The sequence below is a fragment of the Phodopus roborovskii genome, unplaced genomic scaffold, assembly GCF_943737965.1.
Source record: "Phodopus roborovskii unplaced genomic scaffold, PHOROB, whole genome shotgun sequence".
NCBI lineage: Eukaryota > Metazoa > Chordata > Mammalia > Rodentia > Cricetidae > Phodopus > Phodopus roborovskii.
The window spans coordinates 24,208,487-24,227,707 of record NW_026126434.1 but is presented as its reverse complement, the minus strand read 5'-3'; the positions used below and the strand labels follow the sequence as shown (position 1 = coordinate 24,227,707).

Here is a 19,221-nt window from a genome sequence, read left to right as displayed (position 1 = left end):
AAGTATGAGGCATATATCACCATGCCCAGTCTATGCAGTACCAGATCAAACCCAAGGCCTCATTCATGCTAGGCACTCTACTATTAAGGTATAGTTGCCAGCCCTATTTAGTTTGATATGCCTGTTTATAATGTGCCTGCTCCATGACCCTTTTCAGTACCAACCTGGTATGTTGTTAGCCTTTCGTCACTGACAAATGCCTACTAACAGGACAAGGTAACAGGATAAAGGTTTCCTTTCCATTAAGGTTTCAGAGTTTCAGTCCATAGGCAATCTGATTCACAACTCAATCCTGCAGACAGGACAGCAGAGCAGAGCGAAGTTGTTCACCTCAGGGACACCAGTAAGCAGAAGTAGAAAACAGATCTATGCTTTCTCCTTCTTGCCTTTTTATTCCTTCTGGGTTCTCAGACTATTGTATGACACAAGCAGCATTCAGAGTAGCAGCTCCCCACTTAACCATCTCTAGAGATACCTTCCCAAGCACAACAGAAATGTTGCTTACTAATGTCCTCAATATTTCTCCGTCCAAGTTGACAACCAAGATTAACTGTCACAAGTCCACCTTCTGTCAGCCTGACACCCAAACACACCTCCTTCTACCACATGTCCTAAAACCATACCTAATTTCCAAAGGTAGCAACAAGGCCACATGTAATTCATTTTTTAAAAAAATGATAGAATCATACTGTGTGTACCCCAAAACATTTTATTTCATTTCCCCAAAGTCTCAATAGCTCCAACATTGCTCAACCAACAAGTACAAACTTCCCTAAGACTCGAGACAAGCTCTCACCAGTAAGCCCCATAAGACCAAAAGGAAAGTTTTGCATTTCCCAAATACAAGGCAGAGCAAAGACTTCTATTCCAAAAGGAAAACAGGGAAAGGTGGGCGTATACCAAAGCAAGATGGAAATCAACCAACCTGGCAACTGTAAGCTCCCATAGCTCAGTGGCTGGCATCTCAGGCATGTAGTGCCATGTGTGTTCATGGTGCCAAAAGGCTGGGGCTCACTGTCCAGAGCTCTCCTTGGCAAACAGTCAACATTCCTAGTATCTTCAGCTTCTTGAGGTATCCATCCCATGACAGCTTCGTCTACTGCTCTCATACCCAAGGGCTATGACATCCAAGTACTCTTACCACTGCCATACATCATCTGGCCTCCTGAACATTCCTGTGAAATCTGAGAGAAGCTTCTATGACTTGCCTTGCAAAAACATCAGATTTAAGACAGCAAGGTCTGCCAGTTCCCAGTGTAGACAAATTCACTTAATGTTCTCTAATCCAGTTTTCAACACTCCTGAGCACAGGCTTTACTTTTTGTGTCTCTATAAACCATTCTGGTCTTCTGCGCTACTCCATCAGAATCACCCATAGTTCTGTTTACAGTATGTTAAACTGTGCTAGCCTAGGGGTGTCTGGGTAACTGAGCAAGATTGGAGGACTATATTACATCTTGGTAGGTCAGTTCTTACCTAACATGCACAAAGATCTCTAATCTCTAGCTCAAAACAAACTTGGGGGACAATTCCCTAGGCCCTCTAGCAAAGGGGTACCTCTGTAGGTAGATTTTTTAATTCATCTTTTCAATGAACTTGAACTTTTACACTCTTCTTTTTTGAGACAGGGTCTCTCTATATAGCTCCAACTGTCCTGGAACTCACTATGTAGACCAAACTGGCCCCAAATTCAGAGAGAATGACCTGCCTCTGCCTCCCTAGTGCTAGGATTAACACCAGGTTATACTCTTAATTATAGGATGAGTAGGCTCTCTGTGATCATTGAGCTGCCCTCAAGGCATCTTATCCAATGGCCTGGTACAAACAATGGTGCTAGTCTCTAATGATTATCCATTTTATTTATTAGTCCCAACTTTAAATATGACCTTTTTTAGCCAGTTTAATTTTAAATCTTTCTACTCTTTTTTTCCCCTCTCCTTTAAATGTTCACTGTAAGGTCTAGCTAAAAGGGTTGGGTTTTTTTTTTGTTTGTTTGTTTGTTTTGCTTTTTGTTTGTTTGTTTGTTTGTTACACAGCAAAAGCCCTATGGTAGCCCAAATTATGGACTACCTTAAAATTTCCTAAATTTCCTTTTTCCAGGGGATTGGAAAGATGGTAAGAACCACGGGACCACAAGGTCCACTGTGAAAATGTCTTCTAAATATGACAGGGAAGCCATACCAGTCTACAATATGGCTGCCTGGACAAGACCTGAATAATTCCAACACCAGCTGACATACTAATGTGAATGAGGAAAGCTCACAGGGCCCAACCCTAGATGAAGAACTACAAGCAATTCACAAGTGCTGAGAGAGGGAAGAAGCCCCTAATTACTATCCAATACCAAGAGGTCAGCCCTAGAATCATATAATATAAGCAACACTCAATAGACTAAGCAAATTGCATTTATACACTTATTAATTTGTATGTGTATGTGTGTATAACAAGGATAACTTTTTAAAAAAACAGGTCATGAATTTGAGAGGAAGTAGGAGTTGGGGGATATGAAAAGAGTAAAAATGAGGAGAAGGAAGAGAAATTATGCAATATTTTAAAATACAAGCCAACTCTCCCGGTTTTCAAAAACCTCTACTACAACCACAAGCATCCTTAACACTCATTAGCACACAGGCAATATGACCTGGGACCAGCCATTTAACCTCTTGTACAATAGTAATACCTGCTGATATGCCTAGGGTGAGAGGAGCACATGGAACACAACAGTTCTGTGCCTACTAGGAGACAGCAAATATCCAAAACATACTAGCTATCATTGTTCAACACTATTATTGCTTTATTATTTTATAATACAAAGATATGCAAGCCCAAAATTTTACAAGTGGCAGCACAGAACTAGTTTTATAAAAGATGAAATAATGTATGCCATCCAATTGTAAAAATATCTCAAAGTATATTATAGGGGTTAGAGAGGTGACTTGGCAGTTAAAAGCACTTGCTGCTTTCACAGAGGACCTGGGTTCAGTTTCAGCACCCACATCACAGCTTACAGTGGTCTATAACTCCATTTCCAGAGGATCTAGCACCCTCTTCTAGTCCCCAGGGAAACCAGTCCCACACATGCTACAGAGACATATATGCAGGCAAAAATACTTGTGCACATAAAATAATTTATTAAAAAATAGTCTCCTCCAATAGTAAAATTAGTTTTTCCTAAATATCAATTAATCATACATAAATTAATTAGAAATACTTCTAACTTAATATATCTACCACCAATTATAAGTTATCATATATACAATATTTTCTCCCACATTCTTACTGTTATAAGCATGTACATTAAAGTACACCTTTTTGTTTTGTTTTGTTTGAGACAGTCTCCCTATGTAGGCCTAGCAGCCAAGGAACTCAATATGTAGGCAAGACTGACCTCAAACTCAGAGATCCACCTGCCCTCCCTCTACCTTCTGAGTGCTGAGATTAAAGGCATGTGCCATCATGTCCAGCTGAAGGAGATTTTTAAATACAAAAATTAAAAGAAAGCTAGTGAGATGCTCAGTGGGTAAACGCCAGAGCCTACATGGAAGAAGAGAGCCAACTCCCACAAATTGTCCTCTGACCTCCAAAGTGAAACATACACAAGCCTGCATGCATACACATAAGCACACACACACACACACACACACACATGCACACACACACACACACACACAAACTCTAAATGTACAAAAAAAGGAAGCAAATCATCTACATTTTAAATGGTTGTAAACTCTGTTAACAGTTAGTTCACCTACCTTCCAAATGTACTTAAAATACACTTACTTGAAACGACAATCTCCTGAGGGGTAACAGAAAATGTGAGACTAGCTGTTCCTTATGAGCAAAGGAGCCTGGTGCCTACCTTCTTCTCCCTCCCGCTGTCTGCCTGGACAGTTCCTAGCCGCGCTTTGAAGTGTTCACAGTCCAATCTCAGCTGCTCTAATTCTTGTTCCTTCCTTTCCAGGTCTAGGAGAGACAGAAAAACACTCAAGACATGTCAGGTCATACTTAACACTCTTACGGTACTGTTTCTGAGGCCTCTTCCATTTCTCAAGTCACACCAGAAATCTTGTTTAATTCAGGGGCACAGGATGGATGGATGCTGGGGAATGAACACTGGGCCCATGCACACTATGATACTAAACTGCCTCCAGTCCTGAAGGAGATTCTGTTGTTGTCTTACTTTGTGATTTTAAGACCTCATTTACTGCCAGACAAGTACTCAAGGCTTCAAGAAAATGAGTTATTTAAAGGACTGAAGGCAGAGCTGAGAAGCCCAACTATCTCATGGCACAAACCTGTATCTGTGCCATAAAAAGCAGAAGGCATCTCATGAGTGGCTGGTGCCAGCAGGAGCTGACTCACAAAGCACGTCCCACCAACTGGCAGACTGACTCAATGGGAACAACTGCAGTAGTAGTCCATGGAGGCGGGAAGCAACAGAGAACAAGGCAAGAAAATGCTAGTGAGGGGGTAGTGACTATGTAACACTTCCTCTCTACCATAACCATTCAGCTTATGAGTCAAATGGCCAACAAAAAAACCAAGACACCCACACCAATAACTCAATGAAAAATGCTGTCAACTTTAAATACAGTCAGACTGCAGAAATACTGATGTTCCAGAAAATTGAACACTTAATTCAAGTTTTTAAGAGTTTTGTTTCAAGGCTAAGAAGTTAAACTTGGCCAACATGTACCAAGATGGCTGACTAAAGCCCAATGTGCATCATGATCCCAGGACATTTGGGACCTAATGCATAGAGCTTGTGGTTCTGTGGGTATGGGTGGGCCTTAGGACTTGCATTTCTTTTCTGTAAATTTCTCTATTAATGAGTATATGAATATATGTAATATATTTTGCTCATTTCCACCCCCATTATCCTCATGCCCATCCAACTCCTGATGACCACCTTATCAACAAGAAGTTTCTGCCAACTCTAATCTTCTTTGTTGCTGCTTTTTTGGTGTGTGTGTGTGTGTGTGTGTCCTTCTGAGTTTAATGTTGCATGACATAGAGCATGGGCAATGACTACACCACTGAAGAAAATTACTCCCCTTCCCAGTCACTGCCAATAGCTCCTCAGAGAGGGGTAAAGAGAATTTACATTCTTTCTTTCTTTCTTTCTTTTTTTTTTTTTTTTTTTTAAGATTTATATGAGAAATGGCTCAGATGCTAAGAGTGCTGGCTGCTCTTCCAGAGGTCCTGAGTTCAACCCCCAGCCAACCGCACGGTGGCTCACAACCATCTGTTATGAGATCTGGTGCCCTCTTCTGGCCCACAGGTATATGTGCAGGCAGAACACTGGATACATAATAAATAAATAAATCTTTAGAGAAAAACAAAAAGACACAGGGGGATTGGAAAGATGGCTCAGTGGTTAAGAACACTGGCTGCTTTTGCAGTTTTGTTCCCAGCACCCACATGGCAGCTTACAACTGCCTGTAACTCTGACTTTGACTTCTGACCTCAGCACCAAGCATGTAATGTGGTACACATACATACATGCAGGTAGTCACACATCACACATCCACATAAAAGGTAAATAAACCTAAAAAAAAAAAAAGTACTTCAAATCAACAGCCTCTGCTCTCATCACCAGTAACAGAAAAGGAACACAGTGAACAAGAGAGCTAAGCTACAGCAGTGTGAGAGTATGAATGGTGGGCAGTGGGACCAGGTAAGGGAGAGAGCCAGCGTGTCTAAAAACATATGGAAGACCATCTACTCTCCACCCTCAATGAAGTGCAGGCCAAGAAAGGGGCAGGGCTTTGTGCTCCAGAGGTCTGAGAAGGCAAGGGAACACTCACACAAAAAACCCTGGGGGCTGCCTAGAGCTGCTTGGCATCCCGAGTGTTTTGCAGAAAGAAATAAGGAGAGTGTCTACGTTTCCTTGAGACCCTGTCCAAGAAGGAAGATTAGAACCCAAAGGTCAACAGACAAGCTGGAGATTGTGAAACTGGCTGGCAAGCTCCCACTCACATTTCCTAGAAGCATGCAAGCTATGCTGGGCTATTTATTCTCCCCTACGTCAGAGCTTTCTTTCTTCTCTGACTTTCAGGTATGTCATGCTATATGAACTCTACTTTGTCCTAATAATCATGACCACCCAAGAAACCAATGAGCAGTGGAACTTTATGCCTTAAAAATAATATTGCTGAGCTGTGAGGTGGTGGCACACACCTTTAATCCCAGCTTTCAGAAGGCAGAAGCAGTCAGATCTCTGAGTTTGAGGCCAGTCTGGTCTACAAAGCAAGTTTCGGGACATCCAGGGCTATTACACAGAGAAACCCTGTCCTGAAAAAAACAAAACAAAACAAAAAACCACAAATAAACAAAAATATTGCTGAATATGTAACAGTGCTGAATGTTACTTATACATACACATATGCACATTATAATCATATATGACTATAAAATACATGCCACATAACCAGACAAACTAAATAATAAAATTATCAGTAGCTTCAATTTTTCTCATTGTAGCTAACTCAAGTCTGCTTCTATTATTGAACTACGCTACTCGGACACACCCAAAAGGAATGGGGTAATTAAATCTCTACAAATCTTGTCATGTAAAAAATATATAGGAATTAATTTTAATAACTCAGTGCTTTTGTTATGGTTAGGTCATCTCTGTATAGTTTTATGTGAACTTTCTACAGGCTTTCATACCAAAAGTGACAGGCTTAACAAGGCCCTTGTTAAATATTGGAACCCCAGAAAATTTCAAGCCACTGCTCACAAGACTATAACCACCATATACAACAGGTGTATCAGTTGTGTCAGATTGCCGCCTTGTGGCCAGATGGGAGCATTGCTTGCAACCGACCACCATCACCAGGACGTGGGACTGTCATGTTTTGTTTTATGCACTACCCCAAGTGCCTAGGAAAGCATAGAGAACATTGTAGGTACTACCTAAATATTTTTCACAAAATGAATATCATTTCTTTATATATTCTTTGCCTTTATCCTTGGGTAGAAAAATATAGCTTTGGTTAAGACAGATCTTCTCCCTTAAGAATATAATGTTTTTAAACTGGACAGTGGTGGCCCATGTCTTTAATCCCAGCACTCCCAGAGGGAGAAATAGTAAGATTTCTATTAGTTCAGGGCCAGACTGATCCACACAGCAAGTTCCAAGACAACCAAAGCTTCACAGAAAAAAAAAAAAAGCAAACAAAGGAAGAATACTACTACTTTTAGTAGAGGAGTAGTTGGTGGCCCACAACTTTAATCACAGCACTAAGGAGGCAGAGGCAGGTGGATCTCTTAGTTCAAGGCCAGCCTGACCTACAATACACAGCGAGTTCCAGGACAGCCAGAGCTACAGAGAAACCTTGTGTGTGTGTGTTTTGGGGGTGAGAGAGATAATACTACCCTTGGTCAGGAGTGGTAGCACACACATTTAATCCCAGCACTCAGGAGGCAGCAGGCAGACTTCTGTGAATTCCAGGCCAGCCTAGTCTACAGAATATCTCTAAAACAGTCATAAAAATAATTCACAAAAAATAACATTAATTTTGCAAATTTTTTAAACCTAGGAACAGAAATAATATACACAGAACAGAGACATATTACACAAACTAAACTCTATATGAAAACAGGGAAGAGTCTCTCACCCAACCTATTTCCATTGCTTTTGGTTTTTCAAAACAGAGGAGAATCTTTAGCTACATAAACTGGATAGAGGGCAGCACACTAGACAGACTAGTAATACACAAAAGCCATCTGTGCCACATACTGTTTCTTTTTTTTAAGATTTTATTTATTACATATACAGTATTCTGTCGGCATATATGCCTGAGAGCCAGAAGAGGGCGCCAGATCTCATTACAGATGGCTATGAGCCACCATGCAGTTGCTGGGAATTGAACTTAGGACCTCTGTAAGAGCAGCTAGTGCTCTTAACCTGAGCCATCTCTCCAGCCCCACCACATACTGTTTCAACCGCAGCATATCTTTTAGAACAACTATTTTCCCATAGCTCTTCTGACTTTGCTTACTGATTTAAATGACACTCTCACTGCATTTTCCAGAATCCAGCTGCCTCCGCCTCCCTGGGCTGGAATTATAGGTATGGACCACCACACCTAGCCTGATAGGTTTGAGTTTGTGATTTTTTTGTTAGTGATGGAGGTAGTTAGCTGCTTGGCATCTGTTAGTATTCAGGTATCTGTACTGGCCTGTCCTTGGGGTCCTGAAAAGATACACCCTCAGCTGCGGCCACTAAGAGTACCACCTGTGCACATTCACTACGTTCCTTTTTAAAACAACCTCCCCCCTCCCTCTAGTTCTCCCACTCTCCCTCTCCTTCCCTCCTTCCTCTCTCCTCTCCCTCTCTCCCCCCCCCACTACTTTTGTCCCCAATGATGAGTGTGTCTTCTTTTCTGCCCCTTCTCTCTCTTCAAATAAACCTATGTGAGCCTTGTTTTGTGGCATGACTTTTCTTCAGTGTTTTTAAATAAATCACAACAGTATCACTATGGATTGAACCTAAAGTCTTGTGAATGTGTGGTAAACCCTCTATCACTATATCACCAGCCCTCTTTTTTCATTTTTTTTTTTTTTTTTAGGTTTTCAACAATTATCTTTTTTTATTTTTTTAATAATTTATTTTTATTTCATGTGCATTGGTGTTTTGTCTGAATGTTTGTCTGATCTTGGAGTTACAGACAGTTGTTAGTTGTCATGTGGGTGCTGGGAATTGAACCTGGGTCCTCTGGAAGAATAGTCAGTGCTCCTAACCACTGAGCCATCTCTCCAGGTTCTTTTTCTTTCTTTTCTTTTTTTTTTTCCCCTCATTTTTGAGGCAAGATAGCCCAGACTGAACTTAAATTTACTCTGTAGTCCTGACAGGACTCAAAATCACCATCCTCCTGCTACAGCTACAGACCTAGCTTTGACAGCTTTGATAACATAAGAATGACTATCTCGGCATTCAGCCTATTCAGACAGAAGAGAGTTGCCAATGAAAACCAGGGTTTCTGAAACAGATCACACTAGGGTCTGGTTTCTATTACTCTGTTACCTGGCATGTTTATAACAAGTTCATGAATCATTTTCCACTCATGTGAAATGTTTTTTACCAAACAGCTGTCTGAAAACAAAAATACTTTTAAATAACCATTAACTCTTTCCTTCCTTCACTTTGGCAGGTTCAGAGAAGAAGTGGGTGCAATACTGACAGGCTCCATCTTTACTTTGAGCTGAGATTTGGGTAGTGCATTTGCTTCCCAGCATATGGAATAAAGTATGTGTTGGGTAGCTTAGAACAGCCGAAATGTATGTCTCACAAGTTTGAAGACTTCCAAACCAAAGTCTAGGTGTTGGCAGAGCAAAGCTCACTGTGAACCCTTGAGAGGGAGGATTGACTGTCCCTTGCCTCCCTTCCTCTACTCCCACATGGCCTGTTCTTCATCCTGTCTTCCTCTTCTGGGCTCCCTACACTTCACACAGACCTCACTCCAAAGCCGTGTTCAAAATTCTCCAGACAATGTCATATCGGACTAGGCCCCAACAGGTCTCATTTTACCTCTGTGAAAATTTTTTTCCAAAGTCCCAGTCTGAGGGCTAGACTTGAAGGTCTCTTTTCTGGGAAATATCTGATTGATACTTCTGCAATTTGCCAGGGTTTCCTTAGACTGCCGGCCCTTTGCGAGGCATTCCTACTCACATGGTTTTCCAAAGTAAACAGTATGATTCTGCATCCTAGAAGGTTCCCAGAAGTAAGCGATTGCAGTGGCTCAAGGGTTCCTAAACTAAAGACCCAGATCTGGGCCACTACCAACCAAAGATTCCTATTCAAAAGGAGCTGCTAAATATCTCAGGTTCACAGACTAATACAATAGCCCACAGAAGGTCCACCACATAAGCTGAACTGCTGAACACTGCTTCAGTCTAGCCAATCCATTGCTAGAGTGGGCAGACCACACAAGCATGACCTGCATTTTCCAACATGCTAAACTGAAACACATTTGCCTACCATGCCAAATGCTATCCAATCTCTCTTGAATAAACTCCTTCTAGGATTCCTTTAACTGTCTTCTAAGTCCACTCCTTCATAAAGCTGCCTCTGGCTTCCCCCACCCCAGGCCCTTGGGACTCTGGTGGCCTTGCTGGTTATATGGCACCTGTGACATATTTCCCTTTACACTGTCATTGTTTGTGTTTCTTTTAATTTTTCCTATTGTTCCCTAGGATTACAATCAACTTGTGTTCTTGTGGATTCCTTCAACTAACCAGTAGAGGGCCCTCACAAATCAAGATCCTCAAGCTCACAAGCAGTTCTAGTAGTATTTAAAAATCCCAATCATCTGTCTCATTTCAAATCGCAAGACTCTTGGATATCAGGGCAATGTGGTTTTGACATTTTCACCCTGTTTCTCATAAGAGTTATCTGGCTGGCTAGGCAGGAATCTCTTCCCTCGCCATGCATGGGCATCCCTACTAAACTGAATATCCAGTTGAAGAGGATAACCTTCCCTAATTAAGGAGGATCATTCTTCAGCCAAGTACATATAAGCAGCTGTGCTCCCCCACTAGAACTGCCAAACAAGCTCCCTATTCTCATAAGGCTCTGCTCCTTGAGCCTGGCTCTGCCCAGCAATAGGTGCCAGCAGCCAACCCTTTACAGTACTACTGAAGGCACCAATCACTACAGGAGACAGAAAACTACAGAATATCTCAGTCATGGACTCTGACCTATTAACTGGATGATCTTACATGGTTTCTGAAAGCCCCACAGTGTTCTCATTCCCCCATCTCACTCTCAGTTGAGATCTGAACATGATAAACAACAGTGCTGGCAGGATTCTTTCTTTACAAAAACATTCCTCCAATGCTCAATACTGAAGAGTGCTAATAATGTTTGCATGGGTGTATTTTGTATTTATGAACTTTTCTACTGGGTAAACCTCAAGTCAAGATTATTACAAGTTCACTGTACCTGAGTCACAACTGAAGCTACTGGGCTAAGAACCCTTTAGAGGGGTTAAGTCATCTCTACTTGCCACATCTTAGGACAGCAGTTTTCAACCTGTGGGTCACAACCCCTTTGAGGGGTGTACTAAGACCATCAGAAAACACAGATTTTTACATTATGACTTACAACAGTAGCGAAATTACAGTTATGATGTAGCAACAAAAATAACTTTATGGTTGGGGGTCAGCACAGAGTGAGGAACTGTGTTAAAGGGTCATCCATTGGAAAGGTTGAGAACCCCTGTCCTAGGAGACTCTCAGGATAGGTAGCATAGTCCTAGGGATCTTACTCTGAACCCTGTATGTAACCGGCAAGTGCTCTACTCTGCTTGGATGAACACTTTATAGCTCCAGGGGACAGAACAAAATGCTGGCCAGCATGCAGGACACAGATGTCCCACCCTCCTTATTTCCATCATGCCTTGATCCTACCTTAGTAGGCTGTGCCCTCACTTCATCACCATAGCCCATCATGTTTTCTCATGTTCCTCCTGTTCCATCCACCCAGTCAGAGTCCAATGGAGCCTAGGACTTGCCTTGAGGAACACTCTCGTTACTCCTCCACCCAGTCAGACCTTCAAACTCATGATATTCAAATTGTTTTCCTGAAAACATCACTTCATCAGTATCTTATTATCATTCCATTTAAAGTTCCAAATGCCTCTCACCTCCACTAAAACCCCTCCCATCCTCTATAAACATCCTACATTTACCATCTTTGCTTCTGCTATACCCAAGTCCTTCAAAGGCAGGAAAACCAGCTGATAAATAAAAAAACTGATCCTTACTCCCATTTATGACTTTCACACATCTTTTCTTTTCCTTCTAAAAACAAACAAACAAACAAAAAACAAAGAAAACAAAAAACCAAACCAAACTGTGCTTTGGGGCGGGGAGAGAGTTGGTTCAGTGGTTAAGATCACTGGCTGCTCTTTCAAAGGACCTGGGGGATCTGGGTTCAATTCCCAGAACCTTAGGGAAATTCACAACTGTCTGTAACTCTAGTGACAGAGGATCTAAAACCCTCTTCCAAGTTCCTCAGGCATGGCACATCTGATACACACACATGCATGCAGGCAAAACACTCATACACATAAAATCTTAATTTAAAAAAAAAAAAAGAAACTGCATTTTCCTCAGTGTTGACTCTCAAAGATGCTTAGACAGGCACTGATCAGTATTATTCCAAACTACTATTTACCTACACAGCTTCTCAAAGGAACTGCCAATAGCTCAGGACTGGGTTCCCCATGCTATCTGATACCTATCTCATCAACTCAGGCACTCAGAAGCCAAGTGGATCTCTGTGCATGAACGGCCAACCTGATCTACACAGAGAATCCCAGGCCAGCCACAGCTACCCCAAGTGAGACCTTGTCTCAAAAAAAAAAAAAAAAGAAAAGAAAGGAAGGAAGGAAGAGAGAGAAAGGAAGAAAAAAAGAAAGTAAGTAAATTCAAAAGCAAAAACTAGGTAAAGGGTACTCTAGAAGACCATCTCTTCAACACACCTCAGTCAGAAAAGCAAAGGTGGTCAGGGTAAGCCTAAGTTGAAATTTGACAGTGACTTCCCAGGAAGAAAAGCACAGGGGCCATGCCTAATATAGAGCTCATCATGTCTAGGCAGTCAGAACAGTCACCCACTGTGGATGAGGCTCACCCAGCAATACAAAGGCTTCACAGCCACAGTAAGGTCTGTTTAGGTCCTGGCAAAGCAGCAGTCTGTTAGTTAGTCTTTATCCTAAGGACTAGGAACAGCTACTTTAACAGTTTAACCTGAGGAGTGGGATGACAGAATCAGACAAATACGACCCAGGTTAGGAATGGTAGACACTGCCTAGGGAGGCAAGCACAAGGATTCCATCAAAACAGCAGAGATAAAGACAGGCTACTGAAGTCATAATACATCTCCAAGGAAGAATTACAGAACTCATTAGAGAAAGGGAGAACCCAAGGTGTCTGATCTGGGGTTGTTTTCTGAGGAGACCAAGGCAGCCCAGAGAGAAAAAGCACAAGGGAATCATAAGAAAGACAGAAGAAAGTACAAGTGATCTTGCTAAGTGAATATATGCCCTACCATTTGTCAGGCTAGAACAGTGGGCACAGACAACACCAACTGCCAAAGAAACAGAAAACTGTGTCTCTCTCATTAACCGGAAAGTGTCACAGCACCCCCTTCTTGGAGTGGCTGCTCACTTCTTATTCATCAAATTTATGTTGAAAAATCCCGCACTTCAGAAGGAAAAAAACTAAGACCTGTCCTGAAGACTTACAGTGACACAGAGAAAAAGCCAGACTCTCCACTAGACTCAGAGGTGTGGGTACGGTATGTCTAAACAGTGTTCTACATTTATTTGAACTTCATTGTTTACAGGCAAACAAGACCTGGGTCCACTTCAAATTCGTACTCTACTTGCCACTTTATACACAGCTCCACCTTGACAGGAGCTGTTAAAACATTGCCTGAGCACTTAGGAGGCAGAGGCAAGAATAGCTACAGTTTGAGGCCAGCCTGGGCTCCACAGAGAATTCAAGGTTAGCCCAGGATATGTAGTGAAGCCATCTCTAACAATAAACACTGCTTCATTTCCAAACCACCAAATTCCAACCATGCCTCAAGACCTGATGAGGTGCCTCCCAATTCTTCTCATATATGGTCATGCATACCTCAATGAGACATAAACCTGACCTTGTCAAATGCGGATCTGTTGCTGACTAGGTCAGGACAGACATTTAGAGTCTGAATGGGAACAGGACAAGTGGGAAAAGATGACAAGTAAGAGTAAGGGTAAGGCACACACTGAAGACACAGATGCATCCAGCAGCCACCAGCATCCAATAGTGACTGAGGCGATGTGTGAGCATGAGACTGCCTTGGAAGCTACAGAGAAAGCAGACTAAGCTGAGCCTCAAGCACCTGCACTGTCTAAAGACTCTTGAGAAAGGTAAATGGGCAAAGGAGACCAAGAGGACATCATCAGAGACAGAAAAGTGACAACAGCCCAGGAAGGTCAGGAACCATAAGCAAACATCCCCTGTAGTCTGACCTTAATGAAGTTACCAAAGATTCCATGTGGTCCTTAGACTGACCTGGGAAGGAGACCGACCTCAAAACTACTTCATGAGACCCTAGTGAATTTTGCAGAATATTTTACAGAGTAACAATCAACAAGGCTAACGCACTGTGCTAACAGGCGGCATTTTTCTTTCTTGGAAATAAATGCATAAAAAGACCAATTACCCTCAAAACTTGCCAGGTAAGAATGAGATCAGAACAAAGCAGTTAAGAGTCAATAGCCAGGCCTGGAGAGATGGCTCAGAGGTTAGGAGCACTGACTGTTCTTCCAGGGGTCCTGAGTTCAATTCCCAGCAACCACATGGTGGCTCACAACCATCTATAATGAGAGCTGGTGGCCCCTTCTGGCCTGCAGGCATACATGCAGACTGAACACTGTGTACATAATAAATAAATAAATCTTTTTAAAAAAATTAAAAAAAGTCAATAGCCCGGCACAGGAGAAGGCCCTCACGAAGAATGGTGACATACCCACGGAAAGGCAACAGCCCTGTAGTTCTGAGGGAGAATGGTGTTACTAGTAGCCACTAAGAGGTAGACTGTGGAGAAGGCTACCAGGAAGGAGCACTTGCTGTGGAGGAATATAACCACCTGAGTAAGGAGCATGGTGGAGGGCAGATTAGTGCTCCCTCCCATCCACTCCCCCTCTTTGCTCAGAGAAGCCTTCTTTGCCCAGCTCTGCCAATTCCAGTCAGCAGAGTCCACCAGCCACCAAACAGCATGGGGCAGAAAAGTTAATTGATGGTAAAGACTCCTGAGAGAATAGTGCATGGTACCATGTATACGTGACCATCTGCCCTTCTAACTGGATAGGGCTGGCTCACAGGCTAGGTACATATGCACAAACTAGGAACCTACTGGCTTACTCCTCAATTTAGGCAATCTGATGGTCCCCCACTTCCAAGGAGGTCATCACATTGCTGGTTTCATGTATTACAAGCTAGGGTTTGAACTCAATATGTAGATGACTTTGAACTCTTGATCATCAGGCCTCCACCACCCAAGTACTGGGATTACAGGCATGCACTGCCATGTCTGGCTCAAAAACCTGCATTCTTGAGTCAAGATACTTCCTTATCAGGGCTGGAGAGATGGCTCAGAGGTTAAGAGCACTGGCTGCTCTTCCAGAGGTCCTGAGTTCAGAAACCACAAGGTTGCTCACAACCATCTGTAGTGGGATCTGATGCCCTCTTCTGGCATAGGGTCATAATGCAGATAGAGCACTCATACATATAAAATATTAAAAAAAAAAAAAAAAGTTCCTTATCTGGACATACTGCTAGAAATATTACAAAGGCCTTTTGGCTATACACTGTGAAGCCACACTATGAGGGCTGACAGTGATGTGACAAATTAGCTTTAACCACCAAAAACAGATTTAATTGCAATTCAATCCCAGTTGGGCAAGTGCTGACTCAATCCAGATACCTCCAAGAAATTTAAAAGGGTCCTGGACTAGTAGTTGATATACTGCTCAATGTAAAAATACTGAATAGATAAGTCCTGGCAATCCTGGACTCAGCTCAACTCTGAAAACTTACTCCCCAGCCCACATAAAGACAAGCAACATACACAAGGTAAAACTCACTTTTTTCTACAATCCTTAATTTCTGGAAACTTTCCATTAATTCAGCATTTAGTAGTCTGGGTAAGAAATCCCGTAATTGCATCACTTCAGTTGTCAGTCGTTCCAGGTCCTTCTTTCTGACTTTAACAAATTCTTCTTTAGATTCTATGTACTAAAAGAGCAAGTAGATCTTAACAATACAGTATTTCTCTTCAGATGACCAAAACTAGCACCCCAAATCAACTTGCTTTCTTTCAAGACTCTTACATTCAAAATTACCTCACAAGCATGTCTACGTATGTACCTTTATGTGCATGCATGTGTGTTCAATTTTGTTTTGTTTTTTTGAGAGGGAAAGTCTCACAATGTAGCCCTGGCTGTTATGGAACGACATATACTATGCTGCATTTTGTGCCTCTGCCTCCCTACTAATGGGGTTATAGGCCTAGTCCATGACCCCTGGTAACTGATACACCTTCTGTTGCATGTATATGGATGTGTGTGTGTGTGTGTGTGTGTGTGTGTGTGTGTGTGTGTGTGTGTACACATGGGTTTTATAGAGACGAGTGGTGCTGGACACCTATACTCATAGCTTTTCAAGAAACTGGGGCCCAAAGATGAGCTTGCCCAGGAGTTCGAAGTGTGAGCAGCAAATCAAGGCTCTGACTTGGTAAGAACAAATATATCGGAAGAGGGGGATAAAACGTACACATGAGCATAAAAGCCAAAGAAAACACCTGCAATTTAATATGCCCAAGGCTGAGGGGCTACAGAATGGGACCTTTGTGGGCTGCTCAAGGCCTCAGCAACCCCTACCATCCACCGCCAGCAACCAATGGCGTCACCCGGAAGTAGGCATCAACGAGGTTCTCTCTTGACCGAGTCACCAGCTCTGGTTACCCCAAAAGCCTCACGGCTTGAGACCTAGACCACCACTTTTTAACTTGACTGAGGGCCTTCAGAGGTCTCAGGACCGCGGCGCCTCCAGTCTCCCACCCTGGGCAGCCTCGCAGCCACGGGGACATCTCCTCAGGATCTGGACCCGCCCTGAGGGGAGCGAGAGTCTGCAGCTCCCACGAGCAAGACACTGGGCCATCTCACTGACCCGGAAGGTCTCCTCAATAGCAGGCCCTTCGCCCACGGCAGCTACCTCGTCCCCAGTCGTGGCCATGGTCGCGCACCGTCTGCTCCGTGCGGGATCTCAGAGTGAACAGAAAGCGCGGGAACTGGAATATGCTGGGACCAGACGGGAAGCCACGAGGTTCAAATCTCGCCAAATTCGCACTGTGCTCTCTGGACCTCTGGTTCCAAGGATAACTTTGACCCGACTCTGCTGCAGCTTTATTGTTTCAGTTGTGTTTCAAATTTGTCACCTGCAAAATGAGGCCTGGGTAGCCGGGCGTTGGAGGTGCGCACCTTCTTTAATCCCATCACTCAGGAGGCAGAGGCAGGCGGATCTCAGTGAGTTCGAGACCAGCCTGGTCTACAGCGTGAGTGCCAGGACAGCTTCCAAAGCAATATAGAGAAACCCTGTCTTGAAAAACAAAAACAAAAAAGGGGGGGCTGGGTGTCAAAATAAGCCGAATCCGTCCTCTCCTGTTTAAGGAGAGGATGCTACAGCCAAATCCAAATCCACACCCCCTTTATGAGAAACCACGCAGAACAGTATCCCTTGGCCCAAAGCACTCCTGTGTTGAGGGATACTTTTTTTTTGTTTGTTTGTTTATTATTCACAGAAGAGTTATTTGGCCAGGTAAATGAGGTATGAAATAACCAAAGTCTGAAGCTGGCTGTAGTGATACACGACTATAATCCCAACACTTGGGTGGTAGAAGGAGTTCAAGCCTTGCTACATAGCAAGGGAGAGTCTAGTATGGGCTACAAGGGGGTAGGAGGACCAAAATTAAATAACCAAAGTTTGGAAGGATATCCTAATCTAATAATTCCCCCAACGTGCTAATGAATCCACAGAATATGTTTGATGATCTAGGGCTTTGGATATCCCTAAAGTTAGCACAATTGTTAAGACTTCTTTCTTGTGGGATTAGTATGTTCCCATTTGTGCTGAGTGGTTTTATGTCAACTTGACACAAGCTAAAGTCATCTGAGAAGAGGGAGCCTCAATTAAGAAAATGACTCCCAGCACTTGGGAGACAGAGGCAGGTGGGTTTCCAGGTTCAAGGCTGGCTTTGTCTGCAGAGGAAGTTCCAGGACATCAAGGGCTACACAGAGAAACCCTGTCTTGAAAAATCAAATTTTAAAAAATAATAACAATAAAAAATAAATTAAGAAAATGACTCCATAAAATCAGGTTGTAGGCAGACCTGTAAAGGATTTTGTGGTTGTTGTTTTCAAAACAGGGTTTCTCTGTGTAGCCCTGGCTATCCTGGAACTCTCTCTGTAGACCAGGCTGGCCTTGGACTCAAAGCGATCTGCCTGCCTCTGACATAAACAGCAGGCTATAAGGCATTTTCTTAATTAATGATTGATGGGGGAGGACCCAAACTATTGTGGGTATTACTATTTATCCCTGGACTGGTGGTCCAGTGTTCTATAAGAAAGCAGGCTAGTCAAACCATTGGAAGCAAGCCAGTAAGCAGCACCCTCCATGTGCTCTGCATCAGCTCCTACCTCCAGTTCCCTGCCTTGTTTGAGTTCCTGTCTTGATTTCCTTCGATGAACAATAATATGGAAGTGTAAGCCAAGTAAACCCTTTGCTCTCCAACTTGCATTTTAGTCATGGTATTTCATTGTAGCCATAGAAACCTTATGACACCATGGCTCAAAACTGTGTTTTGCATGACTTAAGGACAGAGGCAAGTTCCCTACCCGTTAGATTCCAAATCCCGCCCTGCTTGCTGCCAGGACAGGTCATTTCTCTTTACTGCAGGTGGACACCCTTGCACCTGACCCAGACGCTGTGGCTAGGGTTTTTGCTAACTCCCCATTCAACAAGCCTGCAACTGTCCAAGACGCTTCAGGAAGACTTGCTCTCTTGTCACTACACATCCCTGAGTCTGTCCCAGAAATGGATTGCTCTCGCCACACCAAACCCCAGTACGTGCCCTTGATGCAGGGATGGGTTGTTCTCCCTCCTCTCCAAACCCCGCACCTGTCCTACAACACGGCAAGGTCTCCTCGCTACCTCTGCACCTATCGCAGGACATAGATGGGAGGTGGGTCATTCACTCTATAACACTGCGCCTACATCCGGACTCTACATTACGATGGAGAAAATGGAGGCGGGGAGCATTGCCCCTGTGTATCATCAGGCCGGGGCTGCCTGGATGACGCCTTTCCTTCTGGGTCTCAACTCTACCCAGGAAAGCCCGCCGAGTTCTGCAGACACTGAGTGAGTGGGGGTCGCTGGAGCGCCTATTCCCCGACCGAGCCTTGCTAGCGGTGCTTAGACTCTAGACTGCATCAAACCAGCCGTAGGCGTCTCCCTGGCGGAAATCTGCCCCCAACTAACCTCGACGCCAACCGCACTGAACTTGGACCACCCACAGGATGTACTTCGCCAGCACAGCTGCAGCGACTACTCGCGCCACGGGCACGCGGGCTTGCTGGGCGCGATACAGCGAGCGCGTCTGTGACG

At 43.5% G+C, this 19,221-nt stretch overlaps 1 protein-coding gene across 1 annotated transcript in view; it reads right to left on the bottom strand.

The window, feature by feature from the left end:
- Hsf2bp (heat shock transcription factor 2 binding protein) overlaps positions 1-19,198 on the bottom strand; it is a 73,803-nt gene extending 54,605 nt beyond the window's left edge. The window contains exons 1-4 of the mRNA XM_051187033.1: positions 19,096-19,198; positions 16,729-16,996; positions 15,645-15,795; positions 3,860-3,963 (exon numbers count right to left, since the gene is read on the bottom strand). Coding sequence (XP_051042990.1) covers positions 3,860-3,963; positions 15,645-15,795; positions 16,729-16,794 — 321 coding nt within the window. The 5' untranslated portion in view covers positions 16,795-16,996; positions 19,096-19,198. The remainder of the gene's footprint in view (positions 1-3,859; positions 3,964-15,644; positions 15,796-16,728; positions 16,997-19,095) is intronic.
- Positions 19,199-19,221: the final 23 nt, after the last annotated feature.